General features: G+C 29.6%; 1 protein-coding gene and 1 long non-coding RNA gene across 4 annotated transcripts in view; one reads left to right on the forward strand and one right to left on the reverse strand.

The window, feature by feature from the left end:
- Positions 1–1,023: 1,023 nt before the first annotated feature.
- Positions 1,024–9,052, forward strand: LOC129957636 (uncharacterized). The gene is made up of 3 exons (XR_008782801.1): positions 1,024–1,129; positions 3,331–3,427; positions 8,413–9,052. It is a non-coding gene; the product is annotated as an uncharacterized LOC129957636 (long non-coding RNA).
- LOC129957634 (mediator of RNA polymerase II transcription subunit 14-like) overlaps positions 1,933–17,840 on the reverse strand; it is a 55,357-nt gene continuing 39,449 nt past the window's right edge. For all 3 annotated transcript variants that reach the window (XM_056070066.1, XM_056070067.1, XM_056070065.1), the window contains exons 18-24: positions 15,299–15,761; positions 12,227–12,426; positions 11,199–11,384; positions 8,712–8,819; positions 8,453–8,575; positions 7,166–7,367; positions 1,933–2,102 (exon numbers count right to left, since the gene is read on the reverse strand). In XM_056070066.1, the coding sequence (XP_055926041.1) occupies positions 2,041–2,102; positions 7,166–7,367; positions 8,453–8,575; positions 8,712–8,819; positions 11,199–11,384; positions 12,227–12,426; positions 15,299–15,761 (1,344 nt within the window). In that variant the 3' untranslated portion in view covers positions 1,933–2,040. The remainder of the gene's footprint in view (positions 2,103–7,165; positions 7,368–8,452; positions 8,576–8,711; positions 8,820–11,198; positions 11,385–12,226; positions 12,427–15,298; positions 15,762–17,840) is intronic.

Here is a 17,840-nt window from a genome sequence, read left to right on the forward strand (position 1 = left end):
AGGAACATTTTGTCATAATTATTCAGGGTTGCTACTCAAATATGGGTGGGGGGAATCCCCTAAGAATACATACAAACATCCCCATAAGAGGAAATGTACAAACAGTACTTATGTGCTAGTTATAATTAAATAAAAATTCCTCCTAATTTTTAGCAGTACATTAAAAAGGGAAGTAAGCAGCAATTCAACATTACCTGAAATAATATGTTAAATGAATGTTTATATTTATATTTAAAAAAATGTATTACCTAAAATTCATATTAAAGGGAAAAAGAAGATATTGATCATTTTCCTCATGCTCTTTAATTTAAAGTCATGCAAAATTAGATTCGAGTAAAATGAAACAAAATAACATTCTTACTATCATTATACAAAGAATTTAATTATTATATTTGAGTATTAATTTCTGTTACCTCTGCAGATTTTTCAGTCATCAGTTCTATTTTTTTCTTATTGTAAACATTTAATTTAGAAAACTCCTTAGTGTTTTTTGGACTCTATTTTTTTCCCCTGAATTTTTTTTCTGCTTTTCTAAAGCTTCATAATACCTCACACATCATACAGAGTTTTTAGACCAATAAAAGAATCTTCTTTTTTTACAAGCATATCCTTGTGGATACTAAATCTATTTTCTAAAGCCACACTGCTATGTGCCAACCAACATAACAATTATTTATATGATTTCCCAAAACCTAAAAAAAAAATTTAGAACCTCAAAATATAAGAATAGAAATCATATTAAATGAATTCTTTATTAAATTAATCAAGCTGTTCACTTTTTAGTACCTCCCAAGAAAATTTCAAATTGGACCTTTGCAAATTCTGAACATAAATAGAAATTTGCAGTTCGGAATATAGCAGAAGCAATCAATTATTTGCTTTTCGCATAATACCGTATTATTTTTCAATAAATATTGGTTCAAACAAGATGTAGTTTTTAAAACATCCTAAAAATTTTTAGATATGCATTCAAATATATATATTCTCAACAGTAAAACATTCTGCTAAAATGTATATTTTTTCAGTTTCAGTAGCTTCACTAGTATTCAATGTTAATAGTGACTGCAAATAACTTGTAGTCACTATTCCAAAGTTCTTGGAAATCAGAGCGATTCATGCAGAAAAAAAGGTATGAGTTTTCATGGTTTAACAATCATAACGATGACGATTTTTTATTCTAGCAATGTTTAAAGAGATTAAAGCATTTTATTCTAGCAATGTTTAAAGAGATTTCTCAGTTTTTTTAATTTTATATTTTTCATCTACCTGCTAAACTTTCCTTCACATTTTCTGCTTCATAGCTGATTTTTTTATTTCCTGTATTTTCTCGATGCTGTGATAACCCTGTTATTAAGAAGATAATTTTTTTTATAGTTTTAAATGTTTTTGAAAACAGTGGAAAAAACCATTTTTTTGTGCAATAATATTTTTGAAAGCTCGGATAACATTTTTTAATTAAAATTCTAAATGAGAATATAAAAATATTTTCAAGAGTGCTAAATCAAACAGTTTGGTCGATAATTGTCGATGTTTATTATTAGATATACCATAAGGTGAGGCAGAAGTTTCCCTTAAGCTAAAATTGCTAAACTAAAATTATAACTGTGAAATTTAAAATGACACGAATGATCTGTTATTTAAATCTTATTACTATATGTGCTTTCAAAGGGTCAAAATTTAATATCTGAAAGCCTGGTAGTACAAAGTTTCGGCCCAAATTTTAAATTGTGTTAAAAAATTGCTTTAGAGAGTAAAAATAATATTTCTAAAAAATATAAATATTTTTTTAATCATATGTGTGCAACAAGGGAATTATTTTTACATACATTTTTATGTCTGAAAAAATTCAAACTTTTTTTTTTGAAAGCGCTTCAGCAAACTTACAATTCTGTACTAAAGAAATATACAATACAAATAAAATTACTACATACACAGATTTATAAAATATATATTATCCATTCTACAACGCACAGTAAAATTCTACAAGCAGTCACAATATTTTACAAAGATTTCTTGTACTTGACCATCAAAATTAATGACTCAGATTGGGACAACCAGATTAGTGAGAAGCTCCCTTATGGCTGGGTAAATGCTGCATTCATCTATAATAAAGAAATAATCGATTAAATGCATGTCATCGATCAAAATTCTTTATTAGTGTCATAAAAATTTATCATAAATAGGTAGTCTAATTACTCTGCAAATTAAAACACCATATCACAATCCGAGATAGGTTGTAAACTGCATGGGAAATGGAGTAAGTATAATCTCACTGAACACTGATACATTTTGCTGGTACAAAATAAATTTTAAACCATCAAAAGTTTTCTCCTGAAAACTTTCTTGCATACTCATTAATAAAAGAACCCCTTTCCCCATTGTGTAAAAACGGTTCACTTGAGCAAAGCTGTAAATGCCGTGACTGCTCAAATTTTTATTTTTGGAGTCCAACACATAAGCATTTTCTGATTCATAGCATAGTGAAGAAAACTAATTATACATTTTAGAATCCTTTATGACTAAATGATTGAAATTTAACACAGTACTACAATTTTAGTAACAAGATCACATACTAAATTTCACTTATATATGCTATTGTACTTTTGAGCTTATCACCTTTACATACATGTGAAAGTATATATGGTCAGGACAAGCCCTAGATAGATCTGATTCAAAATTTGTTATGGATCAACATTTTAGATCCTAAAGCTGTGTATTAAATTTTATCTGCCTAGCTTCTTATATTTTGTAATTACTATATTGTATGCTGTTCGTGTAAATAATTTCCAAAACTGCCCTTCATTCCTTCAAACAGTTACATGAAAACAAAACTTACATTTTTGCTTGCATAACAGAATATTGTAACTGACACTGTAAATAATGAATTTTTATCTTCTCTGTGCAGAAAAGTAACCATTTTTTACAGCTATTAACCTGATTAGTTTAAATAGAAACTTTAAAAAAAAAGGATAATGGTCAGATTTAAATATTAAGCGCAAAAATAAATCATCGATAAATTAACCACTAAAAAAATTACTAGCATTAATTACTGCAGAACGTGTAACCCTAATAAAACAGTTTATCAGAGAGATTTATGAAATTAGCAATCATTGTGGCTTACAAAAATAAATAATCTATGCAAACTTCTAAAATACAGTGCTAAGCAAGAGTTATGGTTTCCTCTTCATTCATTGGGAGGGAAGGATAGGTTAAAAAATCTTCATTATGCTCAATGAAGACTTGCATTATTGAATTTCATTTATAAGAATAGTATTTATTTAGATAAATACTTTAAAAAATAATTAATGCTTTTTTTTTTTTGCCTGACAGGTCTGAATAGTTGAAGATCAGTTCAAATGATATTGAAGAATTCTAAGCTTTCCTTGAATCTCACCTCATAGATTCAAATTTTTAGTAAATACACAAGGTATGTTTTCCATTTTTGATTTTCCAGAAAAAGTAGCAATAGACATATATAAATAATGGACAGAAAGGTTTCGGTTCCAAAATTAGAAAAGATGTTTTCCCTTTCTGCTTTCAAATCCTAAAATTTAAAAATAAAGCCTAATAAAAGATGAATTATTCATGTAATAAACTTGTTTTTGTAGGAGCTATTAAAATTTAAGTCGATTTTTAAATTATAGCACACAGTACGGTTTTTACAGCAGCATTCAAAGGAAACAAATTGAAATATGATAGAAAAAAGGCTGCTACAATGTTGATATGTTCAATAAAATGCTACCATTTTCTGCTGTAAGATAGAATGAGACCAAGTCAGTAAATCAATTTAACCCGTTTCCGCCCAGCGTCATATTTATAGGATAGTTCATTTTCACCATTATAAATAAAGCTATTCAATGTTTCGCCTATTTTTTTTTCTACCTCCTGAAGAGTAATGGTTTCACCCTACTTACTTAAACTGGTTTGGACTGGATGGAAGCATTTTTCAGCCAGCTGCAGACGCGTAAACTTTGCCATTTTCATGATTTTTTCTTGCTGAATTTCATTGTAATCGTACAAAAAGGTTTTAAAGGTAAGTTTAAATATTTTTTCAGAATTTATATTTCAGATATTCTGTTAACAGATATCTTATAACATTTTATTAGTTTTAATTACAAATTTAAACTGCTGGGCGGATTCGTTAAATTTTCTGATATTTAGTTTATTTCATAGGTGCTCAAGATGTCGCGGAAAAAAGTTTTTAAAACTGCCGAGAAAGATTTAGAATATCTATTTTCGTAGGAATTAGAGTCTGAAATGATTGCTTTGCCACCTGAAATTGATAAATTAACAGATGAAGATTTTGATGACACTGAAACTCTTGACCCATCTGTAAGAAATGTTGCAGGCAGTATTGAAATTTCTGTGCCTTATGAAAACCATGATGATCAGAGAGAGAAAGATGTAAAAAGCGAAGTTGCTCGGAATCAGGATCAAATACACGTAAGAAAGGTAAAAAAGAGTTAATAGCAGATTGGAAAAAAGTTCTGCCAAATTATAATTTTTCTGATGAAAGTAATGCCTCAACAATAAACTATGAAAAAGCTGTAAGCACTTTAGAGGGTCTATCGCCCATAGAAGTTTTTGAAGAATTTTTGTCTCCGACATATTTGGAGCATATTTTAACAGAAACAGAAAAATACGCCAAACAATGGAAAAACAAACCAGATTTTTCCTTAACAACTGACGAATTAAAAACATTTATCGGTTTTTTTATTTTCTCTGGATATCATACACTATCAAGTGAACGTGACTATTGGTCAGATGAAGATTTAATGGTTCCTATAGTAAAAAACTCAAATGACTAGGAACAGATACTTAGAAATAAAATCTATGATTCATTTTGCTGATAATAATGAAGCCAAGTCCCAAACAAATGACAGAGCTTTTAAAATTGGAAAATTAATTACTGAAATGAACGCAAATTTTCAGAAATGGGGGATTTTTAACAAGCATCTATCTATTGATGAAATGATGATTCGATATTACGGTCACCATTACTTCAAGCAATACATTAAAGGTAAACCCATAAGGTTTGGGTATAAGATGTGAGCATTATGTGGGAACAATGGCAACAGCTATAATTTTGATTTGTATTGCAGCAAGGAAGTTGTCGATGCTGCTTCTACCGTGGTTCTTTCAAAAGAGCCCTTGGGAACTCGAGTTGTAAAAAAATGCTTCAGCCAGTTACTGATCCCAAGAGCCATATAGTTTATTTTGATAATTTTTTTAATTCCTATAATTTGTTAGTTGACCTAAGAAAGAGTGGATTTCGAGCAACAGGAACAATAAGAAGTGACAGAATACAGCATTGTCTCCTTGAAATTGATTCTACTTTCAAAAAGACTAGCCGTGGTTCACATGATTTCTATTTTGATGTGGTAAAGTGGAATGATAACAAATGTGTTACACTTGCGACAAATTTTGACATAATTGAGCCAATAGCATCTGTTTCAAGGCGTGAAAAAGAAAAAGATGAAAAAAATAAAATCGAACAGCAATGTCTCGTAAACAATTATAACAAAAACATGGGTGGTGTAGATTCTCATGATTGGCTTTTAGAGAAACATACCATAAAAATTTGTGGAAAAAAATGGTATTGGCCAACTTTTACCCGAATTGTAGACATGGCTGTTGTAAATACCTGAGTTATTTACAACATGGTAAATGCAGAGAAAAAGAGTATCAAAGAAATAAGGAGACATATTGCAATAGCCTATCTGGAAAAAGGCAACACAGGACAAAAACAAATAGGTAGACCAAGTTATAAAATTTCATCTCGAGTGAAGAAAATAGACACTGTTGGACGTGATGGAGTTGGCCATATAATTGGTAAAAGAGAAAAACAAAGATGATGTCAAATGCAAAATTGTTCAGGGAAACCTCTTTTTGCATGAAATGTAATGTCACTCTATGTACAAAATGTTTTCCGAATTACCATATCTAGTGTGAATATGTTTAAACTTAATAAAAAGTGTCAAATTTATTTGTGTTTCATTTTATTTTGTATTAAATATTAAAGTTCAATTGTTTGGGAACAGAAACGTAATCAAGTAACTAAAAACAAAGGAGAAGTACCAAGTGTTAAAAAACTTCCATATCCGCCCAGCGTCCTATTTATAGGACAGTAATTATCTCGGGTCCTAAATTAATGGTGTGGAGTTTAGTTGCATATTATATTTAATTTAAGTTGGGCGTTAACGGGTTAAGCAGAATAATAAAATGTAAGAAAGAAATTTAATGAAACAAAGTATGCATTAATATATTGGTAATATTTAAGTAAATTTTTTACACTGTAGACAATAAAGATTAGATATCTTAAATGCTAATCTCTTAAACATTAGAGAATTGCACCATATAACAAAGATGCTAATTTGAAGTATCTGTTATTTGTGTCAATAAATTTATTGATGAAAAAATTATAGCTAAATTTTCATAAACTTTTCAATGAATAGGCATTCAGTAAAATATTCTTTATACATTAATATCTCAAACAGGAAAAGTTAATAACTTTTGAAAACTATAACTAAATTATGGAGCTTTAAATAACATTATTACAAAACCATTTTAGACAATTAAACTTTTTAATATGAATACTGATTGGCTTAAAACAATGAAATTCAAAGATTCATAAGTCAATTTTGATCACAAAAGAATTGAACTTTTTTTAAATATAAAATAATTAATGTGTCAAAAAAATTTTAGGCTCTACATTTTTACAATAAATTCAAACTTTATGGATCTTTATGTCATTTGGCACTTTTTAAAATTAAATGCATATGTCTGATTACAATGGTGTATGACGGGCTGTCAGAAATGGTTCAACTAAATGGACTCACCTGGTATAATAATTGCAAAATACATCAAATAAAATGGAGCTTGTATTTTTTTGCATTATCATCTGAAGCTATACAGCAGGCAAAATCAATTAATTACTGTCAAAATAAATAGACATTTTTTCTCATCTACCCTTGATGATAACCTGTACCGTCATTTCTACTATAGATTGATCCAAATTAGTATTCAAAAGATTAAAAGTGCAATAATTAGCTTTTGGTCTTCCTTTAAAACGAACATCCTATGCATAATCAAGCAGAGTGAATAAAATGAAAGGCAATATTAAGACAGAAGCACTTCGATTCTCAAGCAGAAATAAGTAACTCACTTGGATTAGGGTTGTACTCAGCAAATCTCTTGAGCATATTGGTAATGATGTAAACTGGATCTGTGGGAGAGATCGGCATGGCATCTCTACGATTATCGGGCACAGTTGTAGTGTTCATCTTAATATCATACACAGCAGCAAATACAACACTCTGAGGTTCAACTCCAGGGGCTAGATTAAGACCAATCCTTGTCAACTGAGCCTAGGAAAAAATATTTGAATATTAATAAAAAAATTAATATTTCTTAGTGACATTCCACCATGCCCAAATGAGCTTCAAACAATATTAATGATGTAATCAAATGGCCAATTTCTAGCTTTAGCAATCTATGTCTTAATCATGAAAAATACAACAATATGTTCTGGCTTAGAAAAATGGGAGAGTAGAAAGTGGTTAAGAAAGAGACTGTTCAAAGATAATGGCCACTTCTAATGTTTATTATTGAATTTGTTTATTATAATAATGAAGCCAGCAGGTTTTTGATCCCTCAATAGTCAGTTTTCAGACACTATCTCCTTTCGGTTTAATAATATCAACTAAATTTAAAGAACTATATCTTATCATGCAAGACAAAAATATTTTAATTATACTAACACAATTCATTACAGAGCAAAATTCTATATAACTATCAATTCTAGCCTGTAATTGGTTAGTCACACATACAAAAAGGTGAAATCAGTTCCTGAGATTGGAGGCTGCACTAAGGTTTATTTTGCAATATCTCTCGAAAATGACAAAAAAGCTCACGACTTTTAGATATATGGCATAAAAATTGGTTGGGTTCTACCAGTCATTTTAAATATATATATATCTATATAATGGAAATTTCAAATTTCTTAATAGCCAGGTTCTAACTTCTGTAGAAGGTAAAATTGAAGGATTTCTTTTAAAATTTGTAAAGCTCAATACTTATTTTGGACGCTGCTTGTGTCAACTTTTGCCCCAAAAATAAATATCAGCTTTCTTCAATAAGAATAGATAGGTAGAAAATACTAATTTGCAATTTTAGAAATCATATTAATAAGAATCTGAAAGATAGCTTCAACAAATAGGAGCAAGTTGGGAAATTCAACGATTTGGTAATCAGTAACTTTAATTGCTGGCTCCTTTTAGATTACAGGCTAGAATTGATAGCTATTAATTATTACTGTAATATTCATTCATTTGACAGAACTGAAAGTGAAGCATTTTAGAAGTCAATGTAGTCCAATTATATGAAACATTTTGCTTTTTATTTATATTTTAGAACTTGATGATAAATGATCAAAATTGTTTATCACACTTACGAAGAAGAGCATTCTGTCTTTAACCATGACAATAGCCGACATTCCTGGTGGTGCAATCTGAGGAGCAGCAGGTGGAATGGTGAGGCACCACTGGATGGCCCACTTCAGAGAACGGTCTGGAACCTATAAACATAACACATATTTAACAAATCTCTGCACACATTTGCTATGCTACTTGGATTAATGTAATGATATTAAAGTTAGAAATGTTGGTGTTACTTTGTCTGCAATTACTTATTTTCAATGCAATATAACTTACCATCTCCAGATGCATGATGTGGATGCAATCTTTAAATATCCGGAGTGGAGCATTCAGAATCCTTCCAAAGGCAAGGAGGGCATTTGGCTTGTATGGAATTGACACTACCTGAAATATACCAGCATTTTTTTTTTATATTGTTAACATTTTAAAGTTTCATTAAATAGCAAACTTTTTTTTTTTTAAATCTTAAGCTGCAATTGATTACACTCAATATTAAAAAGCACACATATATCTAACTTGAATAAAAAAAAAGCAATTAGTTTATTTAAAACAAAGAGGGGGGCAATTTTTAAATAATGTTATTGAAACCAATAAAAGTAAAATAACATACAAGTTAAACCTAGCTATCTTCTTCACAATTATTCTATTCAAATTTAATCCTTCTTTGTTCACATTTCTATTTCCAAATAATCTGATTAGAAGTAGAAAATCAAATCACCCAGCATTTCCTATATGCATTTTTGTTTTAAAACAAACAGATGTTTGCTTTAAAACAAAAATAATATAAAAATATATTGCATGTAATTATAAAATTATCAAAATACAGACAAGTGTAAACAAAATTGAAAGCAAAAGTAGGAAATGAAATATTAGGCAACTTGGTTAGTTCTCACAAGAATCAATATTTAGAATATATAATCAATATTTTATATATATATATATATATATATATTGATTCCTATGAAAACTTAAGCCATATTAAATTAAATCTATTCCATTAAAAATACTATTTGAAATATTATTTGATAAGATTCAGATAAACATATACCCATTTGTTAGGGGGGGGGGGACTTATAAATGTGCAGCAAAATATAAAAATTTCTTGCACTTTAAAAAAGGGGAAACAATCATCTATAATTTCTTATTAAAAATAATAAGACATATTATTAATATTCCCTGCATATATTACAATATTCTCCATGATTATATAATTAGTAATCAAAAATGTTTAAAAAAACTGTAAATTCTATTTCAATGAAACTTAGTTAATTAAAACAGTTTAAAGATGAATTTTCAAGATCATTGTATCTCCTATTAATACAATTAATAAATATCAATAATGCAAACTAATTTTGGTTAATTTAAAACCATAAATATTTTAAGGCTCTTTATTCATTCAAAGCTTTAATTGCCATGCTAAATATTCAAGTAGAAATTCTTTTATTTTATAATACTATTGATTTAATTAAAATGCTATATACTATGCAAATGTTTTGTAGTTATTTTTGGATTATTCAATTACAATTATTATTAAGGAATTTAATAAAACTATTCACTGCTTAGTAAATATTTTTAAATATTGAAAATAAATATTTACACCCTTTTTTAGTTTATATACAGTAATTTTCTTTAGCTGTTCTTATTTTTTCTATTTATATCATATACCAATGTTATATCATTGAATTTATCTCATCAAAAATGCAGTATTCTACATAAGTATTTAAACATTTTTTTTTATTTTTTTTTTATTATTATTATTATTAAAAGGGGACTTTAAAAAGTATTAATAATTTCTCCTAACAGATTTCCGAATGTTCTAAATCTGCGACAGTGAATTTTAAAATTTCACACTTACAAATTTTCAGGAAAAATCTTCATGCATCTGTTAAGAAATTATTTTATACACTTTTTAATCTGTTTTTAAAAAGTAGTATATAATCAGGGGTGTTTGTGGGACCCCAAAAAATCCCCGGAAACTTTTACGGACTTACTACCGACATTTTGGAGTTTCGAGAAGGGGGGGGGGGAGAAATGAAAAATTACGATTATGAAGTATTGAATGACCTAATTATAAAAGTTCAATGAATTACTTTTTTTGCAAAATTAAGACCTTTGAACCCAGGTCACGTGATCGCACATCTGGTCGAACGAAGTCTCTCCCTTTTTTTTCTGCCGCGCCTACTTGCCGAAAAGAATCCAGAAGAGAATGTCCGAGAACCGGGGGAATGAGTCATAACTCGCAATAAGGAAAGAACAAAAAAGAAGTTTTTCCCCCTTTTCACGCATTATCACTGCCTTTGGAGAAAGAAAGGAAAAGTTTTCACCACACACACTGACCTTGCGTTTTCTGCTTTCAAAGCAAACAAAATTACCCAGATCAAAATAAATAATTCATTATTATTCCTACTTCCTTTTGAACGACGATCCCCGGAATTTCCGGGTATCGAAGTTCAAAATCCCCGGAATTCCGGGGTTTCCCCGGAGCACAAACACCCCTGATATAATTTTTTTTATATTTAAATATGAAATTTTGCAATTGATTTTATGCTAATTTCCCAACGAGCTATGCTTGATGACAAAATTTTTGTCAAAAAGACAAGAATGTGAACTAATATTGCATTGTCATCGAATTCTGAGCTATGTTTAAAGTCCCTAGCTCATTGAGAAATTAGTTCAAAATCATTTGCAAAATTTGCATCGCACAGACAAGAAAGAAAGTTAGTTAAAAAAAAAAAAAAAAAAATGCTAAAAACGATAACATACTTTTGCATCAAAATATCTTTCAATGACTTGCAACTCATCCTGAGTCCACTGATCCTTAAATTCAGGCGTTGGGGCAAGTTTCAGATGTAGCGACTGTAGTGTTTGAGGATTAAGGCTTACACGGCATTGTAAAGTCTCAGCCTTGAAGAGAGTCACACCTACTTCATTGGTTGGCATAGCCACCATCTGAAACATAAATTTTTATTTACATCTTTATACACTCAACATATAATTGCAAATAAAATATATTCAAAGTAATAATAATGATTATTTTATATAAAACAAACTCAAAGTAAACACTGAATTGCAAATCGGCATTTATCCTTTAGCAAGATTTTACGCTAACATACATATGCATATTATATAATTATATGCATCACACTCCTTATAGTTATAAAAATGTATTTTATTCATAAAAATATAATATAAAAATAGTTTCCTCCACTGATAATATTGATATTAATTTTAGTTTACTAAAATCTATGTTGATCAATGTTATCAATTGCAGAAAACATTCTTTTCATTAATTCTTTAAATTAATTGAATTAATCCCTCTAATAAAAATATGCATTAGCTAAAAAAATTATCTGAACAACACTGATTAAAAACTTTCCCACGTTTCCAAAATGCCCAAATTCATCTTACTTTTTTTTTCATTCAAATAATTGACACAATAGCCTAAACATGAATACAGTCCTAAACAGTTTATTAACATGCAATCCTAAAATTCCTAATTTGAGAATTGTTCAATTTAATAATGGAGAAAGGAGCTTTTAACATAGTTATATATATATGTTCATATGCTTACAAACAATATATATGTTTCTCTTAATTGGAAATATGGAACAATGATAGAAAGATTATAATGTATTACAAAACACATTTTAATACTCACATTACTTTTACATTTACATTACATATATATTTTAATTACACAGATATATTTAATTTATATTTATATTTTAATAGTCACATTACTTGTTTTGTTTTTCTCTCCATAATTGCAACAATATTTGAAAAATACTTACATTCTCTGATTGAATAACACGTCCAAGGCTCTTTCTCATGTAGCAACAACCCAAGAAGCGTTCAAGAGGAGAGGTGTGTACCTGATTGCCAGTTAGGGGACCAGGAGAACAAAGCTGGTCGAAAGATTTATGCGTCAAAAGAGTAGGTGTACCTGCCTGCCATGAACAGTGGAGTACTCTAGATGATCCACTGCTTACACCTGCAAAAAAAGAATGTTTAAAGACTTTTACAAAAAGTTCAAAAATTTCATTTATTAGTTAGTAAATTTAATTTAAGCATTTTTGCTTACAATAATATATCAGACTCCAGCACTAAATTGAAGAATTATCTATACTTTGAATTTAATCAAAGTAAAAAGAGTGCTCCCCCTTAATTATTTTAAATATTTGGACAATTTAGCATCTTCTTTTCTATCTCCTTTTGCATTCCCTGAACATAGAATGTGGATGGATTCATGATGGAAGGATGGCAAACTCTCAAAGTTCATGGCAATCTGAAAGAATGACAGCTCCTTTTCTCTGACTTTCAAATGAAGAGACACAGTATAATATTTTGTGCTTCAAAATACAATAAAGAAGATTGAGTACACATTTTTAAATGTCTTCTTTTTCACAAATTGGATCCAAAATTTGATCTATGAATATGTACAATTTTGGCTACAAGACCACATACTAAATTTTATTTACCAAAATTATGTATTTATGAACTATGTTCTCATACATATGAAAATACAACACTTAAGAATGGTTTCCCTAAGGAAAAATTGCTCTAAAAATTAACACACATTTACAATGTGAATGATAAATCTATATATTAAAATTTATTCTTCTTAGTGTTTTTAAGTAAGATATTTTTATGTAATGTGCAAAGACAGGCAAATAATCATAGATAGATTTTTTAAAAAAATTTTAAGACTTTTTTTACAAATATGATACTAAGAATACATATCAAATATCGTTGATCGAATGCAATATATTTTTGAATTATGTTCTTAGATACAATTCAAAAATATGTTTTTCAAGCTTCAAAAAAAACTTAAAAACTGAAATTTTATGGTAGCTTGAATACAAATTTTTAGATGATTACAATACATTCTCTCTGATTTCTTCATATACAAGAAAATAAAACCCCAATTACTTGGTTGTTGAGAAGTATCTCAAATGTCCTTTATGTTCTTTTATAGCTTAAAATAACAAACATGCTCCAAACATAATCTGCAGTATAATTCAGAGGTGTAACATATTGCAGTATAATAATATCCCTTAGGCTATAGATAAATCTATAGCCTAAGGGATCAAACACTAGAAAAATTCTCTGAACATTGAATTGAATGGTATTTATATCCAGATGGGTCCATTTCCGCTTTATTGCTGAATTTCTTATTGTTATGATTAATTTTTTTTTCATGAATGGCATAAGATATCAGTTTAGCAAAAAATAATATTAATATGTTAATTATATATTAGCTGAAATTATTTGCATTAAGTATTAAAATCTAAAACAAAATTTAATACATAATACCAGTAGAGTAAAAATATAAATTTAAATTAATATTATTAAATTAACGATTAACTAATAAATATATATCATAGTTTCTTTTTTCCAAACATGATTGTTTGCTTATATTACTGAAATAAGTAAAATTTAATTTAACACCCAACATATCATGTGAAATGACTGTGTTTCAATGCATTAGTGCAGTTTCAGTGCATTTAGTGTTTGTACTACGATATTTATTTCGATTAAAAATCATTTCTATCTCAATATTTTTCTCAAGACAGAATAGTCGTGTTTAATATAGCATCTAATATTTTTACAATACAAAAGTAAAGATTATTACAGAATTAAGATAAAATTAATCATGCGGCAAGTAATTATCAAGAAATTCATAATATATTCCATTTTGTATACAACAAATATCAAGTGGTAAAAGTTGTGAATTTGACAGATAATATTTAAAAATTCAATAAAAATGCCTGAAGGTAACGAGCAGTATTATTCTCAATTTATTGGGATGGGGTGGGGGTGGGGGGAATTGTTTGAAGAAAGTGAAAAGCAGTTTATCTCATTTTATAAATAATTTTATTTGATTTTCAAATATAATAAATTATTAACTAAGCAAAGATAAAAGAAATTGTAAAAAACGATAATCTGTGTGGTATAATATTGTTATCAAAAAATTTATATTCTTTAATGTTTAATATTTATATTTTTATGAAAACATATTAAAGAAAGGAGCAAATTTAAACAAACAGATAAAAACTATAGTTTTCATAAAAATTATAATTTTTCAAAGCATCTTTTTAGACGGCATGCAAAAATAAGATATGTATGCATATAGAATAAATCAGAAAATACATATGAAAAAGTATAAGATATAAAGGAATGTAAATTGATAAGCTCATTTGAGCTTTGCAAGTAGAAAATTCAATACCTAAATTTTATAATGATTAATTCCCAATTTTTTACAGTTTTCATTTCCTATGGGAAACACAGAGGCAATTACAATCTTGTTTCAAAAATTCAGGAAAATTATTGTGTAATGAAACACTGGAAATAATTTTAAAAATAAACATATATTTTCTTGCAATTTCAATAGCAAAGAAAAACGAACAGTTTAAAAAATGTATTAAAAATAATTATATTTTAGTGCATAATTTTTCTAAGTTTCTTTTTATGCTTTAAAAAAATCTCATTTTCAGATGGGTTAAGCTAAGACTGGGAAATGATTATATTTTTCTTTATAAAAATTAGTTATTATTAGTATTATCAGCAATTTTTAAATAGATGACACCTGCATCTTACTAATTAGTATTGGCAAAGAGTAGAAAATAGTTGCTTATAAATATAAAGAGCTTCAATAACTTATCCAAATATTTCATAATAGAATTCCACAAAAATAGCATCTTCAAAGGAATGTTCAGATTTTCTGAGATAAGAAGTATGAATTATTGCTTATTTGGTTTAAAAATTATAAATTATGTAATATCAGAATTATACATTCATTTTAAAACAAAATTTGAGAAATTAAAACAAAAGACTATATTCACCGCTCCCCCTGTCATTCTTACCTGATGTTTTTGAATGATCAGACAATCCTCCAGCCTGTGGACTGTGCAATGCAGGGTGACTGCTACTTCCTGGGCTTTGAGCTGTCCCTGTCGGTCTTGGACTGGGCCGTGGAACTGATGGGCTTCCTGGCCATGCTCCAGGTGCGGGTGAAGACATTGAAAGATTACCTGCACTAGCAGGAGCAGCAAATGGAGAGCCTGCATCTCCATGGGATTGCTGCCCAATGAAGCTAGTGGCAGGTGACTGCATTGTCACTTGTGAAGGAGATGGTGTTGGCAAGAAAGAAGGAGAAGGTGCATGTAGAGGATTAGCTGGGGAGTTGGCCGAGAAAAGGTTTCCAGGAGACTGTGCTTGTACATGCAGGATAGAAGGTGAAGGACTGACATGTTGCTGTGACTGTGATCCCAAAGATGGAGGAGAGGCAAGTGAGAAAGAAGGATTAGGAGATGCTCCATAACCTTGCTGCAAAGAAATAAATTTTTATTAGTATACTAGTTTTAAAAAATGCATTTCAATATTGCGAAATGAATACAATATAGAGTCCTATATTAAACACTAGAACGAACTCCTTAAAGCTTTGATGACTATTTAACCACCAAAATGAATGGATTTCTTTCAGTAGTAGCTAATTTATTAGGGTTGCAGAGCAATGGCATTCACTAATATTATTTTAAAAACTTTTCATTTCAAATCTGGTTTGGTTATTTTTTTTCACTTTGTAAGTTGAAAATGAAAAATGATAATTGCAACTATTTTGTTTTGTTTAGGCACTACTAAAATAATAAGATGATGATGCAATATACACAAAATTTTTAATAAATGTTGCTGCCAGTTTAAATAAATGTTCATCATATTGTATAATCATCTAACATTTTTACATAATTCACATCTCAATCACCATCAGTTTACTATGATGCAAAACTTACACATTAAAAACAAACTAAAGCAGTTTAATAAACTGGAAATACATTCATTGGAACTGCCAGAATCTAGTTCCAAAAATCATTGAAATCCATTCAATATGCAACAGTTGCAGGTAAAAACCAAAGATTCCTTCCATTGAGTATGGTAGTGACTGGGTCACTCTGGCCACAGATAAGATTTGGCACATGGTCAATTGTGAGATGCTCACCTCCTTTGTCCCACAAAAGACTAACTTTTGCTCTCTTAGCCCTCCACCTCTTTTAGTTTGTTTTCAAGTTTCATCATCTACTTTAATTCCATTCATTTTCTTTTGTTAGAAATATACAAAAAAGATGTCAATTTCCTAAAATTCAATTTAGATAAATACAATTAAAAATTTAGGGCTTTGTATGGGTAAATCTGGTTATGAAATGTATTATTTTTTTTTTTTGAAGCACCCCTCTAAATTGATGATTAGCTAAGTTCCAAATTCAAAGTATTATTACTTTGACCCCTCAGGGGCTTAACTTCTTTAGTTTGGTACGGGTGTCCCAATCAAGAAGTTCCCAGGGATCTTTACTTTTTCTTCTCTCTTCCTACTCCCTCCTATCCCTTTTCTCTTCTTTATCCCCTTCTCTCTTTAAATTTACTCTCCCCTTACCCCTTCTGTTTACTTCATCCTTCCATCCCTCGACGATAAGCAAGGGAGCTCTCAATGAGAAGCCGACGCCGGTCTGTTTGCTTCTCATGAACAGTCAAAACCCCCCATGTGTTTGCCGTGAGTGGCAACCCATCAGAAGGGTGGTACATTTTGGTCCTTGATGTATCAATCGGCCGGTATCCCAGACATTTGACTGGGCTGTTGAAGGGGATCAAGTGAAGGGGGGGGGGTCACTCCTTGGACTTGGCGTTAAGGGTAGTCACTGTCCCCGGGTATGACTCCCAGCGTATAGGTTCCGGCTTGCATTATGGCAAGTGCTGAGGTTGGGATTTTCCAGAGCCTGTAATTGCCTTCCCATGTTTGGCTCCATGGTGGGCGATGCCATAGAGCCCGAATCTTTTCTAATGTCGCATGGCTAATTCTAATTCACACTACAGTAATGCTTATCCTAATTTGTTTTTAATTAGTGCTGAAAAAAGTACTTAGAGCAATTTATCTCCTATTTTAATTCACAAAACTATTCTTTCAGTTAATGGAGAAGTGAAATCGATCAAGAAATTAAACGGTGGAAACCTACTTGTCAAAGTTTCAAATTCAAAACAATCTGAAAATTATCAAAACTTGAGAAAATAGCAAATATTGAAGTTACTGTCAGTCCACATCGGACAATAAACCATACAAGGGGTGTTATTTCACTAAGTGATTTTAAAAGAGATACCTAAGAAGATATCCTTAACGCTCTCAAAGCACAAAAGGTCATATCAGTTCGTAGAATATCAATAAAAAGAAATGGTCAAAATTTCCCAACAAAACGCCTAATACTGACATTTGATACTTCTATGTTGCAGAAATCTGTCAAAATTGCTTACATTAATTGCCCTGTTAAACATTATACACCAAATCCACTTCGATGTTTTAAATGTCAAAAATTTGGTCACACAGTAACAGCCTGTAAATCTTTTAAACAAATATGTGCT

The sequence above is a fragment of the Argiope bruennichi genome, chromosome 11 (genome assembly GCF_947563725.1).
Source record: "Argiope bruennichi chromosome 11, qqArgBrue1.1, whole genome shotgun sequence".
NCBI lineage: Eukaryota > Metazoa > Arthropoda > Arachnida > Araneae > Araneidae > Argiope > Argiope bruennichi.